At 49.7% G+C, this 14,824-nt stretch overlaps 1 protein-coding gene across 1 annotated transcript; it reads right to left on the reverse strand.

The window, feature by feature from the left end:
- Nucleotides 1-1,431: 1,431 nt before the first annotated feature.
- Nucleotides 1,432-12,934, reverse strand: Tbc1d10b (TBC1 domain family member 10B). The gene is made up of 9 exons (XM_051192998.1): nucleotides 11,883-12,934; nucleotides 8,872-8,971; nucleotides 8,483-8,590; nucleotides 8,278-8,384; nucleotides 4,065-4,179; nucleotides 3,874-3,939; nucleotides 3,495-3,684; nucleotides 3,031-3,185; nucleotides 1,432-2,944 (listed from the first exon to the last, which is right to left on the reverse strand). The coding sequence occupies exons 1-9, from the start codon at nucleotides 12,770-12,772 to the stop codon at nucleotides 2,276-2,278; spliced, it is 2,400 nt and encodes a 799-aa protein (XP_051048955.1). The 5' UTR covers nucleotides 12,773-12,934; the 3' UTR covers nucleotides 1,432-2,275.
- Nucleotides 12,935-14,824: the final 1,890 nt, after the last annotated feature.

Genomic DNA, 14,824 nt, shown 5'->3' on the forward strand with positions numbered 1-14,824 from the left:
TGCGTAAAGAGGTGCCCAAGGCGGGGCAGTGATGACACACGCCTTTAATTCCAGCACTACGGAGGCAGAGGCAGGCGGATCTCTGAGTTCCTGGTCTACAGAGTGAGTGCCAGGACAGCCAGCCAGTCTCCAAAGCTACACAGAGAAACCCTGTCTCGAAAAAAAAGAAAGAAGGAAGAAAGAAAGAGAGGTGCCCAAGGCCTGGATGGATGGAGGGACAAAGGCCGAGCAGAGGCTGTGGGTTCCAGTTTGACTCTATATGTAGAGCTCTTTGCGCCCAACGGCATTCAATACTTTCCATGCTCGATACAATCCCAGCACTCGTGAAATAAGCAGGATTGATTGTCGCGAGATTGAGCTCAGTCAGGGATACAACGTGAGACCGGCTCTTAAAAAAAAAAAAAAAATTCCAAACCTAGCTCCTTTTAGGACCTTTTAGGAAGTTCTTTGCCCCATGTCTGTTCCCATTCAATTCCTGCTTTCTGTAGTGGAACAGGAATAACAAGAAGTGGCGCTGGCACCGGTGCCCAGTACCCAGCCAGAAGCCCATAATACCCTGCTCTCAGGTACATCCAGTTACAAGGTGAAGCCGACCCCAACTGCCGAGGTGATGGAAACCTGCTCCTGCAGAAGTGAAGCCAGGTGAGATCTTCCCATATAGGGAGGTCTAGATCTGAAGCTCTTGGGAACAACTCAAAAAGCCAGAACATCACCATCACCACCACCCCGCCCCCAGGCTAGACAGCTCAGGTGATCCTGCAGGAGCTGGATGAGGGCGGCCAGATGGACGACACCTTTCTCCTGGATTTTCTCCATTCTAAATCACCATGAATCTTGAATTGTGGCCTGTTTCTTCTGTGGGCACAGAATACAGGTCCTACACCAGGAGGGCAACTTGCTACAGAATGCCTTCTGGTTCATCCCAGAGGGAACTTCCTCTTCTACCTGGAGACCACACACCCCTGAGCCTCATTCTGCTGTATTGCCAAGAGGAGCTCCACCTTAGGGCCACACAACCCCATGCCTTTACTAAAGGGGAGTGCTGGGGCCTACAAGCTAGCCACAGAAAACAAGGACTGAAGGCAACTAGCCCACCCTAGGAACTGCAGCAAGCTGCTGACCAGGAACCTAGCTCCATCTCAAGACTGGCTTTCCAGTCCTAATTAGTCTCTCTTCAGCTTCTAGGGGTGCACAAGCAAGTTGGAAAGGAGATGTCAGTGTTCTGAGCTGTGCAGAGTCCCAGGAGGCAGCAGACCCCAAGCAAGGCTCAGGCAGGAGCTGGACCACTATGCTTGTTGAGAGATGGAGCAAGGATCTAGATATACCTGCCAAGATCAGCAGACTGCACCTATGGAGACTTAAGACTTTCTTCCTGCCCCTCCCCCCTCCCTTACTCCAAAGCCCTCTTTAAATAACAAGGCAGGAGACAGATCCAGGTATAACAGCAGGTTCTTTTTCCGTTTCCTCAAAGGGCCAAAAACCCACCACAGGGATAGGACCAAGACAGAAGAGAATGTAAACATTGGATTCCCCCTGGACACAAGGGAAGACCCTTACTCAGAGAGGGGCTTGATAGCTGGAGAGGAACAAAATGAAAGACAAGCTTCCTGATGAGGCAGCAGAGAGGCCTGAGCATACAAAGTAAGTGAGTTAGGAGGGAGAGCAGGACGTAGGTGGGAAGGAAATGGAGGGCATTTCCTTGCACATCCCCTTAAATAAACTGGAGTACAGGAGCACTGTGAAACAGAACAGAGCACCCCACCCCAGGCCAACCTGACCTTCTGTACATAATTACAACACAAGGATATCCAGGAGAGAAAAAAACAGCCTTGGCCCCCAGAAAGACAGTGGGGTGACAGGCAGGGCCCCAAGACAGGAAAAGGAACCTAGCTCCACCATCTAAGGGAAGCCACTGGAGTGTAAGAATCTGCAACTGCTAACTGCCATTGCCAAGAGTCACCCTGTGACAAAAGGCAAATTAAGACAGCACCCCAGAAGGAATTCGTAGGAGTGACAGAGACCCAAGCTGGGCCTAATTGGACAAAAGAGAGTCTCCAGACTTGGTCACTGCTACCCTAGGAAATATAGCTGTCCCATGCACTGTGGCTGTCCTGGCCATATAGGGATCAGCAGCTGGCAAGGAGTCAGGGGAATCAAGCCACTTTCCTCAGAAAAAGGAAGAGCCTGCCAAGGGAGCTGGAAGAATATCCCTGCCAGGCCTGCTCTTGACTGAGGGAAAAGGAAAAGGGCCATGTCATTTAGACCCAACAAGAGGTCAGAAGTAAGCATCCTGCCGGGCCTCAGCTGCTGACCTGTCCCCACCATCATGGGGTGCTTGGGGCCCATCTCCCTTTCGACTTTGCAAGGAAAGTTTACGGCCTTGGCTCTTCTTCTCCTGCTTCTGCCGCTCCTTCTCCTGCTTCTGCCGCTCCTTCTCCTGCTTCTGCTGTTCCTTCTCCTGCTTCTGCTGTTCCTTCTCTTGCTCTTTTTCCCATTTTTGCCGTTCCTTCTCCTGTCTCTGACGCTCCTTCTCTCGCTCTTTCTCCTGTTTCTGCCTCTCTTTCTCCTGCCGCCGGGTCTCCTTGCTGGTGCCTAGTGGGGTGCTGTTGCCAGTAGGTGAAGGAAGGGATGGATGCAGTCCCTCAGCAGTGACCACGGCCCCAGGGACAACAGGGCTAGCACTAGCCCTGCGAACAGGAGGTGGTGGGGAAGGAGCCCCTCCAGCTGCCCGAGAGCCTCTGCTCTTAAGACTAGGGAGGCTGAGAAGGCTGGAAGAAGGGCCCAGGGGTGGCTGCTGCCGCCTGCGCTCCTCATGGATGGCTCGGGAGCCATGCAGTCGCCGTGAGGGCCGATACTGCAGCTCTCCCCTAGTTTCCCGCCACTTCTTTAGCTGGGCTGCATTCTCCCTCTCAATCAATGCTTCTGTCACTGGGAGGTTGGTTACCTAGACAGAAGACATGGGAGCCAGAGTATAGATGGGTCTGAGCATGGACTGAAGTGGATCAAGGTGTGCTGAGGCTCAAGGCCTACCTCATGCACCAGGAAGTCCTCCTGCATACACTGTTGTGGCAGGTTTCGAAGCTGTTCCATGGTTTCATACATGCCTTGACAGGAGCGCAGCTTTTCCACAGAACCCAGTGTGTGTCTCAGCAAGACCAGAGCCACTCGAAAGATGATCTTAACACCTACAGGGTCAGAGAGGGGCAAAAAGAGGCATCAGGTCCAGGATCTCAACCTGTCTCATGTAGGAAAGACAGCCCCTGTTGCTGTTTACTGCCTGTCTTATAGGTGAAGAAAGTTGCTATAGGTTGAAGGTATTTTAGAGGGCAAGCAGAGTCTAGGTTGATGGCTTGAATCAAGATGGGTTCTGTTTTACCTGCCTGCACACAGCTTATTATGAAGCCTAGGCCCGCCCATACTTTTGGCCATGGGCTACCAGTAAAGTGACAAATCCTAGCCCTACCACCCCCCAACCTAGGCGGCCACTGAAATACCTTCACAGAAAAACATGTCCCAGACACGCAGCACTGAAGCCCAGGGGAGGGTGCGGGCAAAGATGCACATGAACCATTCTGTCATGTAGAGCACGGGGTCAATGCGCTGCCGCCGAAGGTGCCGATGTGCCAGAGGGGAAGCCCGGCGCAGAAGCGCAAAAAAAATTTCTCCATCCAACTGAATGGCCTCCTAGAAGTGGTGGGAAGAGTCATGAGAAATGGGTCTGACTTGCTATGTTCCCCTCAGGATATAATCCACCCTAAGAGGGTATCTTACCCTCAATGGTAGAGGAACAGAAGGACAAATGGAGCAGGGCAAGTACCTATGACAGCCCTGGGGAAAGTCACAGCCCCATGCACCCAGCTCCCAGACACTCACCAGCCCTGCACTGTAGTAACCCGGGAGGTACTTGTCGCAGATCTGCACCAGGCACCAAAAGGCTTGCTAAGAAGGACAAGAACAAAGAGGCAGGGATGGGGCCTGAGAAGCAGGGAGTAGACAGCTCTCCCATCTCCATGGTATGCCAAGGTCTTCTCACCCCCACCCCAACCAGGTTCACATATGCTGACCTCAGCAGGCATGTGCATGAGCAGCACGGCAGCCACGGGGGCCTGGGCCTGACAGTAGCCCTCATCAGGCCTGTAGATGGTATAGGCCTTCAGGATTCGGTACAGGTCCTGTTGCCTAAGGGGAGTGCAGAAGAAGATGGCAATCATCAAACCTGCCCCTAAGCCTGGGCCAGAACTCTCTTACAAGGTCCAAGCTAATCTCAAGCTTTACTACCACTTAGCCATCTGCCTTCCTAGTCTGGCCTACCAGAGGTTCAGCAGTCACAGCATTCTAGGTTCTAGCCTTTCACCCTTGGCTGCATACTCCATAAATGTCCTACCCATTCCCTTCTTCATCTGCAACCACCCCCCCAAAGCACAGTCATTTTCTTCAGGAGCTTGTCAACAGCCACTGTGTCAGCTCTTCTCTGGAATCAAGTGTTTTTATACCCCAGGGCAGGCAATCTTTTAGGGTTATCTGTTTCACTGGATTTATCAGACTTCCCAGCATTTCTAGTAGTCCAGATTTTTGGTTAAGGCCAGGAATCAGCTGTGCCTCACATCTTTCTCTTCTCTTTGCATCAAACCAGATCTGTGCCCCAGCCCTTCTCTTATCTGGTATTTCCACCTACTCCAAAACAGCTTCCCAGAGGGAAGCCACCAAGTCTGAGCCATACTGTACCCTGAACTTCACCAACACCTGTTCTTTCTTCCCCTCCACAGCTACTTTGTTCTCTGACCTTTTTTTTTTTTTGGGGGGGGGGGTTCAAGACAGGGTTTCTCTGAGCCTTTGTAGCCTGTCCTGGAACTAGCTCTTGTAGACTAGGCTAGTCTCCAATTCAAAAAGATCTGCCTGCCTCTACCTCCCCAGTGCTCGGATTAAAGGCCTGTGCCACCAACACCTGGCTGACCTCTATCTCTTATACCAAAATATCTATCAACTTCCCAGCTCTTGCTGCTTCCAGTCAGACCGCTAATACTGCTTATATTAGCAGTGCCCTAAATTCAGTCATTCATATGTGATCATTTATATCTTATCTGCAACCACACTGTTATGACTTTAAAAAATTTTTAAGGTGGGGTTTCACGTGGCTCTTGCTGGGTTCTAATCCTGTGTACCCAAAAATGACCCTGAATTTCTGATCCTCCTGTCTCCATCTCTCCAGTACCAGGATTAAAGGTATGCACTATCACACTTAGTTTTCTGTGGTGCTAAAAATCACTCAGAGCTTCATGCATGCTAGACAAGCACTCTACTGAATGACCTACATTCCTATCCCTATTTACTTATTGCTATTTACTTTGAAAAAGTACTAATGAAATAATACATTTGATGATGCTGATTATTTTACCTAATACATAATAAAAGTAATCCATACCAAACTAACACTGACAAAATACTGAGGGCTGGAGAGTTGGCTCAGAAGTAGTTAAGAGTACTTTTTGCTCTTGCACAGGACCCAAGTTCAGCTCCTAATATCCACATACATGATGACTCACAACCATCTGTAACTCCAGTTCCAGATGACCCCACACTTCTTCTGACATCCTCTGGCACCAGACATACAAAAATGTAGCCTCTACCATAATGTAGCTTCTACCATAGCCACCCTTCTGGCTATGACCAGACCCCAGCCTTCCTTTCTGCTATGAGTGTGCCATCTTTTCTGTTTCACCCATTTTTCTCTATTAAGTCATTCCCATTAGCATACTAACAATCTGCTTTTTTAAAGTTTTATTTTTTCTGCAGTTCTAGGTTTGAACCCAGGGCCTTGTGCATGCTATACAAGCACTCTACCATTTAGCTATATGTCCAGGCCTACTGTTTCTTTTTTTTTTTTCTTACTGAGGTTGTCAGGCTTGTAAATCAAGTACCTTTATCCACCAAGCCACCTCACTGGCCCTTACTCTTGTGTCCCTTAATCCCACTCTCCCCTCTAAAGAATACACTTTTTCCTTACCTAGTCAGCCAAGTTGCTATAGAAAATACACTTACTGTTTTCTATGTCCTACCTCCTACACTTTTGGCAGGCATTTGCCTACAAAACTGCCTCCATCAAGTCATTAATAAGCCAGTTGTAATGGCTCACACCTTTAACCCCAGGACTCAAAAGGCTGAGGTGGGAAGATTTCTGGAACTCTGAGGCCAGCTAAGCTATAAACGCAAGACTGTCTCAAAAAGTCACTAATGACTTAGTGTGATGTCCAAGCTAGTTCTAGTTCTCAGGTTTGATTTACTCATCCGTCATCACCACTTCCTGGAGCGGATCCTTGATGCCTTTCTTCACGCTGCTCTCAGAAGTCAGACTCCTCCTACCTCTCTACCTCTCCACCCTCTGGTCCTATAGTGCTCTGTAATTTTTACTTTGTCTCATTCCCAAAACATTGGAATTTCAAGGCTCAAGCCTTGCTTGCCTAGCCTTCTTTTTTTTTTGGGGGGGGGGGGGGCAGGTGTCCTATACATGCCTGGCTGGCCTAAAACTCACTATGTTGTAGACTGGATTGGCCTAAAACTCATAGGGACCCATCTTCCTCTACACGGCACTGAAATTAAAAGGTGTACACTATCACACCAAGTCACATCCTCCTTTTGAGTCTGTACTTGTTTTGTGACCTCGTCTTGTCCCATGGGTGAGTCTAATTCTTTCATAAGCACACTTTCAATTCCCAACTAACTGCCAATTTAAATTATTTTCCTGAAATCCAGACTTATACTATTTGGTACCCAACCTGTCTACATCTCTTGGATGTCCAATAAGCAATCCCTCTCCCAGTTTAAGACATAATCTTACTCTAGCCAAACTGTTCTGGAACTCAAGATGTATGTTAGGCTGGCCTTAAACTCATGGCAATCCTCCTGCCTCAGCTGCCTACATGCTGATTTGATAACCATCCCCTGCCCCAACACACAAAAGTCCACTTAAGTGCCTAAGACTATGGGCATGAGCTATCAAGTCTGATTCTAAAACTTCTGACATAACCCTAAACCTACCTTTCCCCTCAGCTCTCTGATCTTCATTAGTAAGTAACAAGTCTCTCATACTTTGTTCTTGTAGCCCTGTCCCCATACGATCTCCATTCTCTATTAGTGCTTTAAACTCCTCTCTACTACTTCACATACAGCATACTTCCCTTCATCTTGGACTGTCTATTCCCACATGAAGACAGTTTTGGGGTTTTGGTTTATTGCTGTCATTTGTGACTGGAATAGTGCCCGACAGATGAGGTGCTCAATTATTATTTGTTAAAAGATGACCATTTGTTCAAGGTAGGCATGGTAATACATAGCTATAATCCTAGCACTTGGGAGGCTGCAGCAGATTACTGAATTCCACTCTGGGCTACTCAGTAAGTTCAAGGTTATTCTCAAAAACAAAAATACCACCAACAAAAACAACCCACTGTCTAGGGCTATGGCAGTGGTGGCATAACTTTTAATCTGTATTTGGAAGGCAAAGACAGACAGATCTGATTTTGACCCTGTCCCAAAGGAAAAAAAAAAATTAAAGAGCAATTTTTCATCTAGGGCCAAGAACATAGCTCAGTAATAAAACACTTGCCTATCATGTGAGAGGCCCTAGGTATGAGCTCTAACACAACAGAAAGGCTATATAACTACCTCAGATCACTAATAAGAAGTGGTACTTATATTTCACCCTGAGGAAACTTAACTTACAGAATAAAAATGCAAGTGCCCTGGCTCTTAGTGATCTGGCCCAAACTTCCAGATTCAGGAGTATATAATCCCACTGTCCAGACACTGCTTATTAGAACCTCCCATGAGGGCCTGGAGAGATGGCTCAGTGGTTAAGAGCACTGGCTGCTCTTCCAGAGGACCTAGGTTCAATTCCTAGCACCCACATGGCAGCTCACAATTGTCTATAACTCTAGTCCCAGAAAATCTGAAACCCTCACACAGACATGTAGGTAGGCAAAATACCAACAAATATAAAAATTTTTAAAAATCTCCCATGAAAGAAAACCCTGCCCTGCTGTAGCCCCAACTATTGTTTAAAACTTAGCACAATCCAACCTTGATGTGCCTACACAAAGGCCCAAATCAGAATCTCCCTCACCAGACACTTCTTTTAACATTACTTGACACTCAACTGATTAACAGTCACTCTTCTAAGAGCCCTAGAGGGCAAGGTAAGAATTGCTTGGACCAAGCCTTGTATCTACCCAGAACCTTCAACAGATGCTTGTTAACTAACCCACATAGTCAGGCTCTTACCCATGCCCTCCTCGAGCAGCAAACATTTCATGGAAAGGGAACTGGCGATGCAGGTCCTTCTCAATCACATCCAGCCACTTGGGGTCCCCAGGGGCCCGCTCCAGCTCCTGCAGTGGGATATCAGGGATTACCTCAGGGTCTGGGAGAACTGATCTCTCCTGCAGAGACAGTGCCATGTGTCCCCATACCGTGGAGTTCCACAAACCTCAAACTTGCCCGGGTTCTGCTCCAGGAGTTCCTTGCTATTAGACAGGTACTGCCAGGCCTTGGCTCTGAGAGAGGAGGGGATCCCTTTCCGGCATCGCAGTTTTACCTAAGGCAGAGTAGCATCGAGGGTGACAGCTTCAGGGCTAGAACATTCCCCAAGCTTTCCCCACCAGATATCAGGCCCCCACAGACATTCCTGCTACATGCCAGATGTGACAAAGCTGGACCTGGCCTGGCTACAATTTAAAGCTCCTCCTCCTAAGGGCTAAGCACCACTGATCTTCAATGTGTTAGGAGAGCAGATATTATTAGTTTCCTGGGCTTTCCAGCACCATTGCCCCTCCCCTACCCTTGCACATTGCCCAACCCACCATACAGCCCTCAAACCTTCTGGAAACGCCGTGACAGCCACTTATCCCAGTTACTGAACATTTCCAGCCATTTGAGCTCCCGCTGCCGAGCCACATCCACAGGAATAGAGCTCTCTCTGCAGAATCAGGGCAAGTATGGAAGAGGTCAGTGTCTGTCGTTCAGAGCCCAGGCTACTGGGGAAGCCAAGCCCAGCTCAGGCTCAACTGAGAAACTAGAAATTGTATGAGATCAAAATGTCTGAATATTGGGTTATCCATGGCCTTGTCTACCACACTTTAAAGGCTTCATTCTCTACTAGATCTCTACACACAGAATTCAAATCCCATTTCTGACACATCCAATTTTGGTAATAGTGAAAAAATACATTCTGGCTGGGATGTAGCTCAGTGGTACTGTGCTTGTCTTGCATGTGATGGGCCTTGAATTCAGTCCCAGCACTGCAAATATAATAATAATTAAATATAAGCCACCTTTTTATTAAATCTGTTTTGAAGTCCTAGTTTTACCATTTACTTATTGTATGACCTTGAACACATCACTTAATTTTTCTACACCTCAATTTCCTCATTTGTAAGGTAAATAATGGCAATATCTACCCGAAAGGACTTGTAAATAAATTGCCTACAGCAGGGGGCTAGTTAGTACTTGTAATGACCTTAAATGTCTCATTTTAGCCTATGAGACATGAGATTTCTTGGACCATCTGTGACTTCCTCTCCTCCTCTTTGCAACCTCCCCAGATTCCCAAGCAAATGAATTCTCCTGCCCTGATACTGTTCTGTCAACTCCATCTGTCTAGCAATGGAGGGTTACTTACAGGAACCAATACTAAGAGAATGAAATGGAAAAGCAAGCATGGGTCAACCCAGTTCTGTCCCTTAGAAGCTAGGAAGTCCTGACTTGTGAGCAACTGGGTATCTTCCTCGGCTATAAATGGGATGCCACCACCTACAGTTATGAGGGCTATTAAGAAAATGCACCACCCAGCACTTGGGTGGCAGAGGCAGGTGGATCTCTGAATTCAAGGCCAGTTTACTCTCTACAAAGAGAGTTCTAGGGCAGCCAGAGCTGTTACAGAGAGAAACCATCTTTAAAAACAAAACAAAAAGCATAAAAAGACTGTTAAATAGGAGCGCATCAGATATTAATTTACTTTGTGCTAGGAGCTTCCTAAAGAGACATCTCTTTTCTGTCATAAATCGGTTCCACACTCTCAGAGCTGGGAAGATTAAGGTGCCTTCCCTGCCCTTAGGAATGTGATAGCTTACAAAAGGAAGGAAGATGGAGAGATGGCCCAGCTCTTCTTGTAGAGAAACAGGGTTCAGTTCGCAGCACCCACATGGCAGGTAAGGTCTGGAAACTCCAGCTCCAGAGGGTCTGAGCTCTCTCTGCCTCCCTGGGCCCTACATGCACAATGTACATGGTGCACAGACATGAGTACAGGCAAAACACCCATGTGCATAAAAACTTTGACAAATCTTGAAGCAAAACTATGATGTGAGAAATGCAACGACAAAAACTCACACAAGAGCTATTATTATGAAGGAAAGAACATCAGAAGTGTACCAAAATGAGTGAAGAGAAACTAGGAGGCAGAGAAGGGGAAACGGTGCTCCTGCAGGTGGACAGGCCTGAACAATCCCCTACTAACTCAGTACAGAGCCTGGCAGACTGGTGCTGAGACCAAAGAGGCTAGCTTGGCTGGGCAGTATGGAGCCAGTGTGCAGGCTAAAGAGCTTGGACTTTACCCTGTAAGAGAAAAAAGTGTTTGTGCTAGTATCAGCCTCACCTCAGGGGTAATTCCTCTGCCATGGAAGATAGGTTCTGAAGTGACAAAGTTACAAAAAGAGAAATAGCAGCCAGCATACTGCCTGACACAGGAGGGAAGATTCTAAAACTGAATTTGACCCAAGTTCTTCCAACTAGTATTGAGGAATGTCCACTAGTCACATAGATCCATAGTCACACAGATCCACTTTATTTGAGGGAGACAACTCAAGTGTGGTAGTTTTGTTTCTTATAAGCTGAAAAATGTGCAGGACAAAAGACCAGGGTCAAGCTTCGGTTAGAGTTCAGACTGTGACTATTAGCTTATAAGCCTTGCCTGATTTGCTCCCACCCATCTTCCTGATTGACAGCCTCTTCAGCAGAATTCTCACATCCAGGTGCTCACAAAACCCTCTGGTCTCTAGGCTAAACCCACCAACTATATTGAAACCAACTGTTTAGGCGTTCCCTCCAGATGAGGTCTTGAAAGTACTGCTTCAGTCAGCACTCAGGACAGGCCTGGCTGCAGTGTCCTCAGGCAACGCTCTAGGCTGCAGATCTAACCAGGTTACTGACGCTATATAGCGAGCAGGTTAAGGGAGCACAGGACAATGGTCAGAATCCAGAGAGGGGGAAGGAAGAAGTCAGAGCAATCACACCCCCACCTTAGGAGTGACTCAGGCCCCTCCCTGGAAGGAACTAGGAAAGCTCGACTATAAGGCAGGGGAGATGAGGAAATGGGGAAGAGGCCACCCCCACCCCTTTCCTTCAGTGAAAATACAAGCCTGCCCTCTAACAGAAGCCCTGCCTTCAGGGCCTTCCCTCCATCAACCAGACTTCCTCACCCTACCATTTGCCTACTGCTACTCTGAAGGTGCCTGCATCCTTCTCGTCCTCAGGGACCCACGGCCTCTATCAGAACCCTGGTCCAACAAACCTTCCAGAATATCTGGCTTTTGTTAAGTTTCATACCAAGCAGCTGGTATCTTGGCTGCTCACCAGGTATCATCTCATTCAACACTTCAATTCACAAGGGAAACTGAGGCACAGGTACAGGGACACCACTAGCTCAAGGACACAGGCAAGGTCTAGGCTTGAACCCAGATCCCTACTCCCCAACTCCGAAGCCAGGATGCTCTGGGCACCACAGTTCCTGCTAATGACCCCCTGGGTCAGGACTGGCGGGTACAGCATCATTACCCCCTTCCTCCGCCCCAGCTTCCACAAGCAACCCCACGGGGTGCCCACCGTGTACTCACAGGCTGCCTGAGTACTGGCTGCCTCCAAGGAAACCATACTTGTCCGTCTTGCGCAGGGCCAGCCCATTTATCTCTGAGTCTGAACCCATGGAGCTCACATCATCTGCCAAGGACTCCAAGGTCCCCGACATAAGGCTCACGGAATCCAAGTAGCTCAGGGTGTCCGGGGCCTGCCCTCGAGGCCCAGAGATGCCAGGTCCTAGGCTGGAGGTGGAGCCCAGGTCTTGAAAGTTTTCAACAGGCTCCGGAGCTGGGGTCACCGTCACCACAGCCACCGGAGCCTCACACGTCCCAGGAGGGCCTGTGATAGGCCCTGAGGGGTCCTCAGGCGCCGGCCCTGCCGATGCTGATGTAGCAGCTCCATGTCCACCTGTCACCTGTCCTGCTCCACCCCGTGCAGTCACTCCTGAAGCCACTGTGGTTCCCGGCTTGGGGGCAAGCGGGGGTTTGGCAGTCAGGGCTCCAGGCGCCGTTCTGGAAGGGGTCCGAGTGGGGGTCCCTGGTCCTGGGATGGGCGAGGCTCGAGCCTCTTCCGTCTTAGGTTCTGCTCCCGAAGCCAAGGCTACCGACGTCTCTGCTCCCGCCTCTGCCGCCGGTGCAGGGGACTCTTGCGTCTTCGCGGCTTCGGGTGAGGCCTCCAGGGTTAGCACCACCACCGTGCTGCCCGTGGCCGTCGTGGCTGAGGTCTGTGCCGATCCTGGAACCCAGGCGGGCTGAGCTTCCCCGGGGACCACCAGGTCGACCGGAATAGAAGTGGCCGTAGTCACTGGCGGTCCTGGTGCCACCACTACTACCGGCCCGGCCCGGGAACCCCGGGGCGGGGGCGAAGGGGCAGCGGAGGCGCCGTGACGGCGCGGCGGGGCCACCAGGGGCGCCGGGCCCGTCTCCATAGCCGTGGGCCGCCCCTCACATCCCCCCCGCCGCGGAGGCCGCAGAAGGCGCCGCCCCTCAGGCGGCCCGGAGCAGCCCGCCCGGGCTGCAGAGAGGGCGAAGGGCGCGGCTCGGCGCGCGCCGGGGGCGGGGCGGGACCGGGCGGCAGGCGGCGGGCGGCGCGCGCAGGCGGGGCAGGGGTCGGGGGCGCTCGCGCCGGGGTCTCCCGGCCTCTCACCCTGCTCGCGCGCTCGCGCCGCCCCCTCCCAGCGAGGGGCCGGCTGCTGACGTCGCGCCTGCGCAGACGCCGAGGAGCTGCCCGAGTCTCGGCGGACTACGCCTGCGCGAAGAAAGGCCCGCTCGCGCCCCTTTTTTTTCCTCCCGCCCCCTCCAAAGGACCTGGACAGATAATAGGAGAGAGAAAGCTGGGTTCCTGCCAATCGATGGAAGGATGGGTGGAGTTGGAGGCGGGAAGAGGGCGGGTAGTCTAGAAAGAGGAAATGAAGAAGGCGGAGACAGGACGAAGAAAATAAGCAATAGAAAAGAGGGACCCTGAGCCTCCTGACCAATAAACACAGCTGAAGCGTGAGTGATCGCGGAAAGGTGGTGCTGGGCAGTGAAAGGCAGGGCCTAGGACCTCTTAGCCAATAGAAACGGAGAAAAGGGAACCAATGAAAAAGGGGCTAGATGGTCAACTTGCCCTGCGGTGATGTCTATTCATGGGATGACAGTATCAGCAGTCAATAGAAAGAGCTGAAGAATTCTTAGACTTCCTGGGATGGGTCAGGAGGGAATGACAGCTAGAGAGGCGGGTTGAACTTTTGCTTAACTTATCAGCCAATGACTGTCTTCCTCCACTTTGGAAAAGGGTAAGGAAATAGATAACTCTCTCAGCAAATGGTAGCTTCGAGGGGCAGGGATGCTGCCAGCAGGCGGTGCCAGAGCAAGAATAGTCAGTGACAACCAGAGACAAGCGCGAGAGGAGGTGACAGCTGGGGACATCACTGAGAAGGGGCCTGGAGCATCGGTGCGGCTCCTAGCCAATAAGAGTTCCGTGCTAGCCTTCTTGGGTTTCCAAAAGGGTCCCCATTCATTCAGCTCCTGAGCTGCACCACAAACCCAATGCCCTCGTACAGTACTCTCCACCTCGGTACCTCTAATCAGTCTGTAGTCAGAGTCTTCTAAAAAGATTCACCTCTTTGAATTCCCTCCCTCAGGCAGGACTCTCACACCAGGTTTCTCTCAGTTCTTATATATAAATTGAGTTTCTCCCCCAACGCTGTGATTTCTCAAACGTTGTCCCCCTGAGAGCTACTTCATTGTGGGGAGGAGGTGTTCCATCTCAGAACGCAAATCTATGAATCCCCAATACCACGAACTCTCCATATCTGTATTCCTGTTCTTTTTTTTCTCTCTTTTCTTTTCTTTTCTTTTTTTTTTTTTTTTGCCAAACATCTACTGTTTATTTGAACCATTGTTTTAAGATTAGTACAGTGCATTTTTATTGAAAATAGATTTTTTTCATATAATATATTCTAGTTAGTTTCCCCTCACTTAACTCCTTCCAGATCCATTTCACCTCCCCACCCACCCAAATCCCCACCGTTGCCCTCTCTCATTAGAAAACAAACAGGCATTGGGAATGCTGACCTGCATCTCCTTTGCCTGCCACATCTCTGCAGAGAAGAGCTATATTCCTGTTCTTTACAGGATTCAAGAACCAAGCCCTATGATTATCACTTCCCATTAGTGCTCATTATCTACTAACCTAGACTCCAAGTTCATAAGCCCTCAAGGCTGTCCTTAGACCAGAATCATAAAGACCAGCCTTTAAGAGTGCTAACCTTCTGGATTCTAAACACCACTTGCTCTATTCTCTGTTCTCTTGAACCCCAAGACTAGTGGGCCCCGAAATCATACAGCATCTACCACTCTCTATTCTAGTGAGACCTAACTCTCAACTTCCCAGCTCCCCAGTGACTTTTGAGTGTTCAAGTTCCCCAGTCTTGTTGGCCCACCCCCCCAAAAAAAAACCCAGGCCCTGTAATGACCTGTCAGATCTGCTCCATCTG

This window comes from Phodopus roborovskii, unplaced genomic scaffold (assembly GCF_943737965.1).
Source record: "Phodopus roborovskii unplaced genomic scaffold, PHOROB, whole genome shotgun sequence".
Taxonomy (NCBI): domain Eukaryota; kingdom Metazoa; phylum Chordata; class Mammalia; order Rodentia; family Cricetidae; genus Phodopus; species Phodopus roborovskii.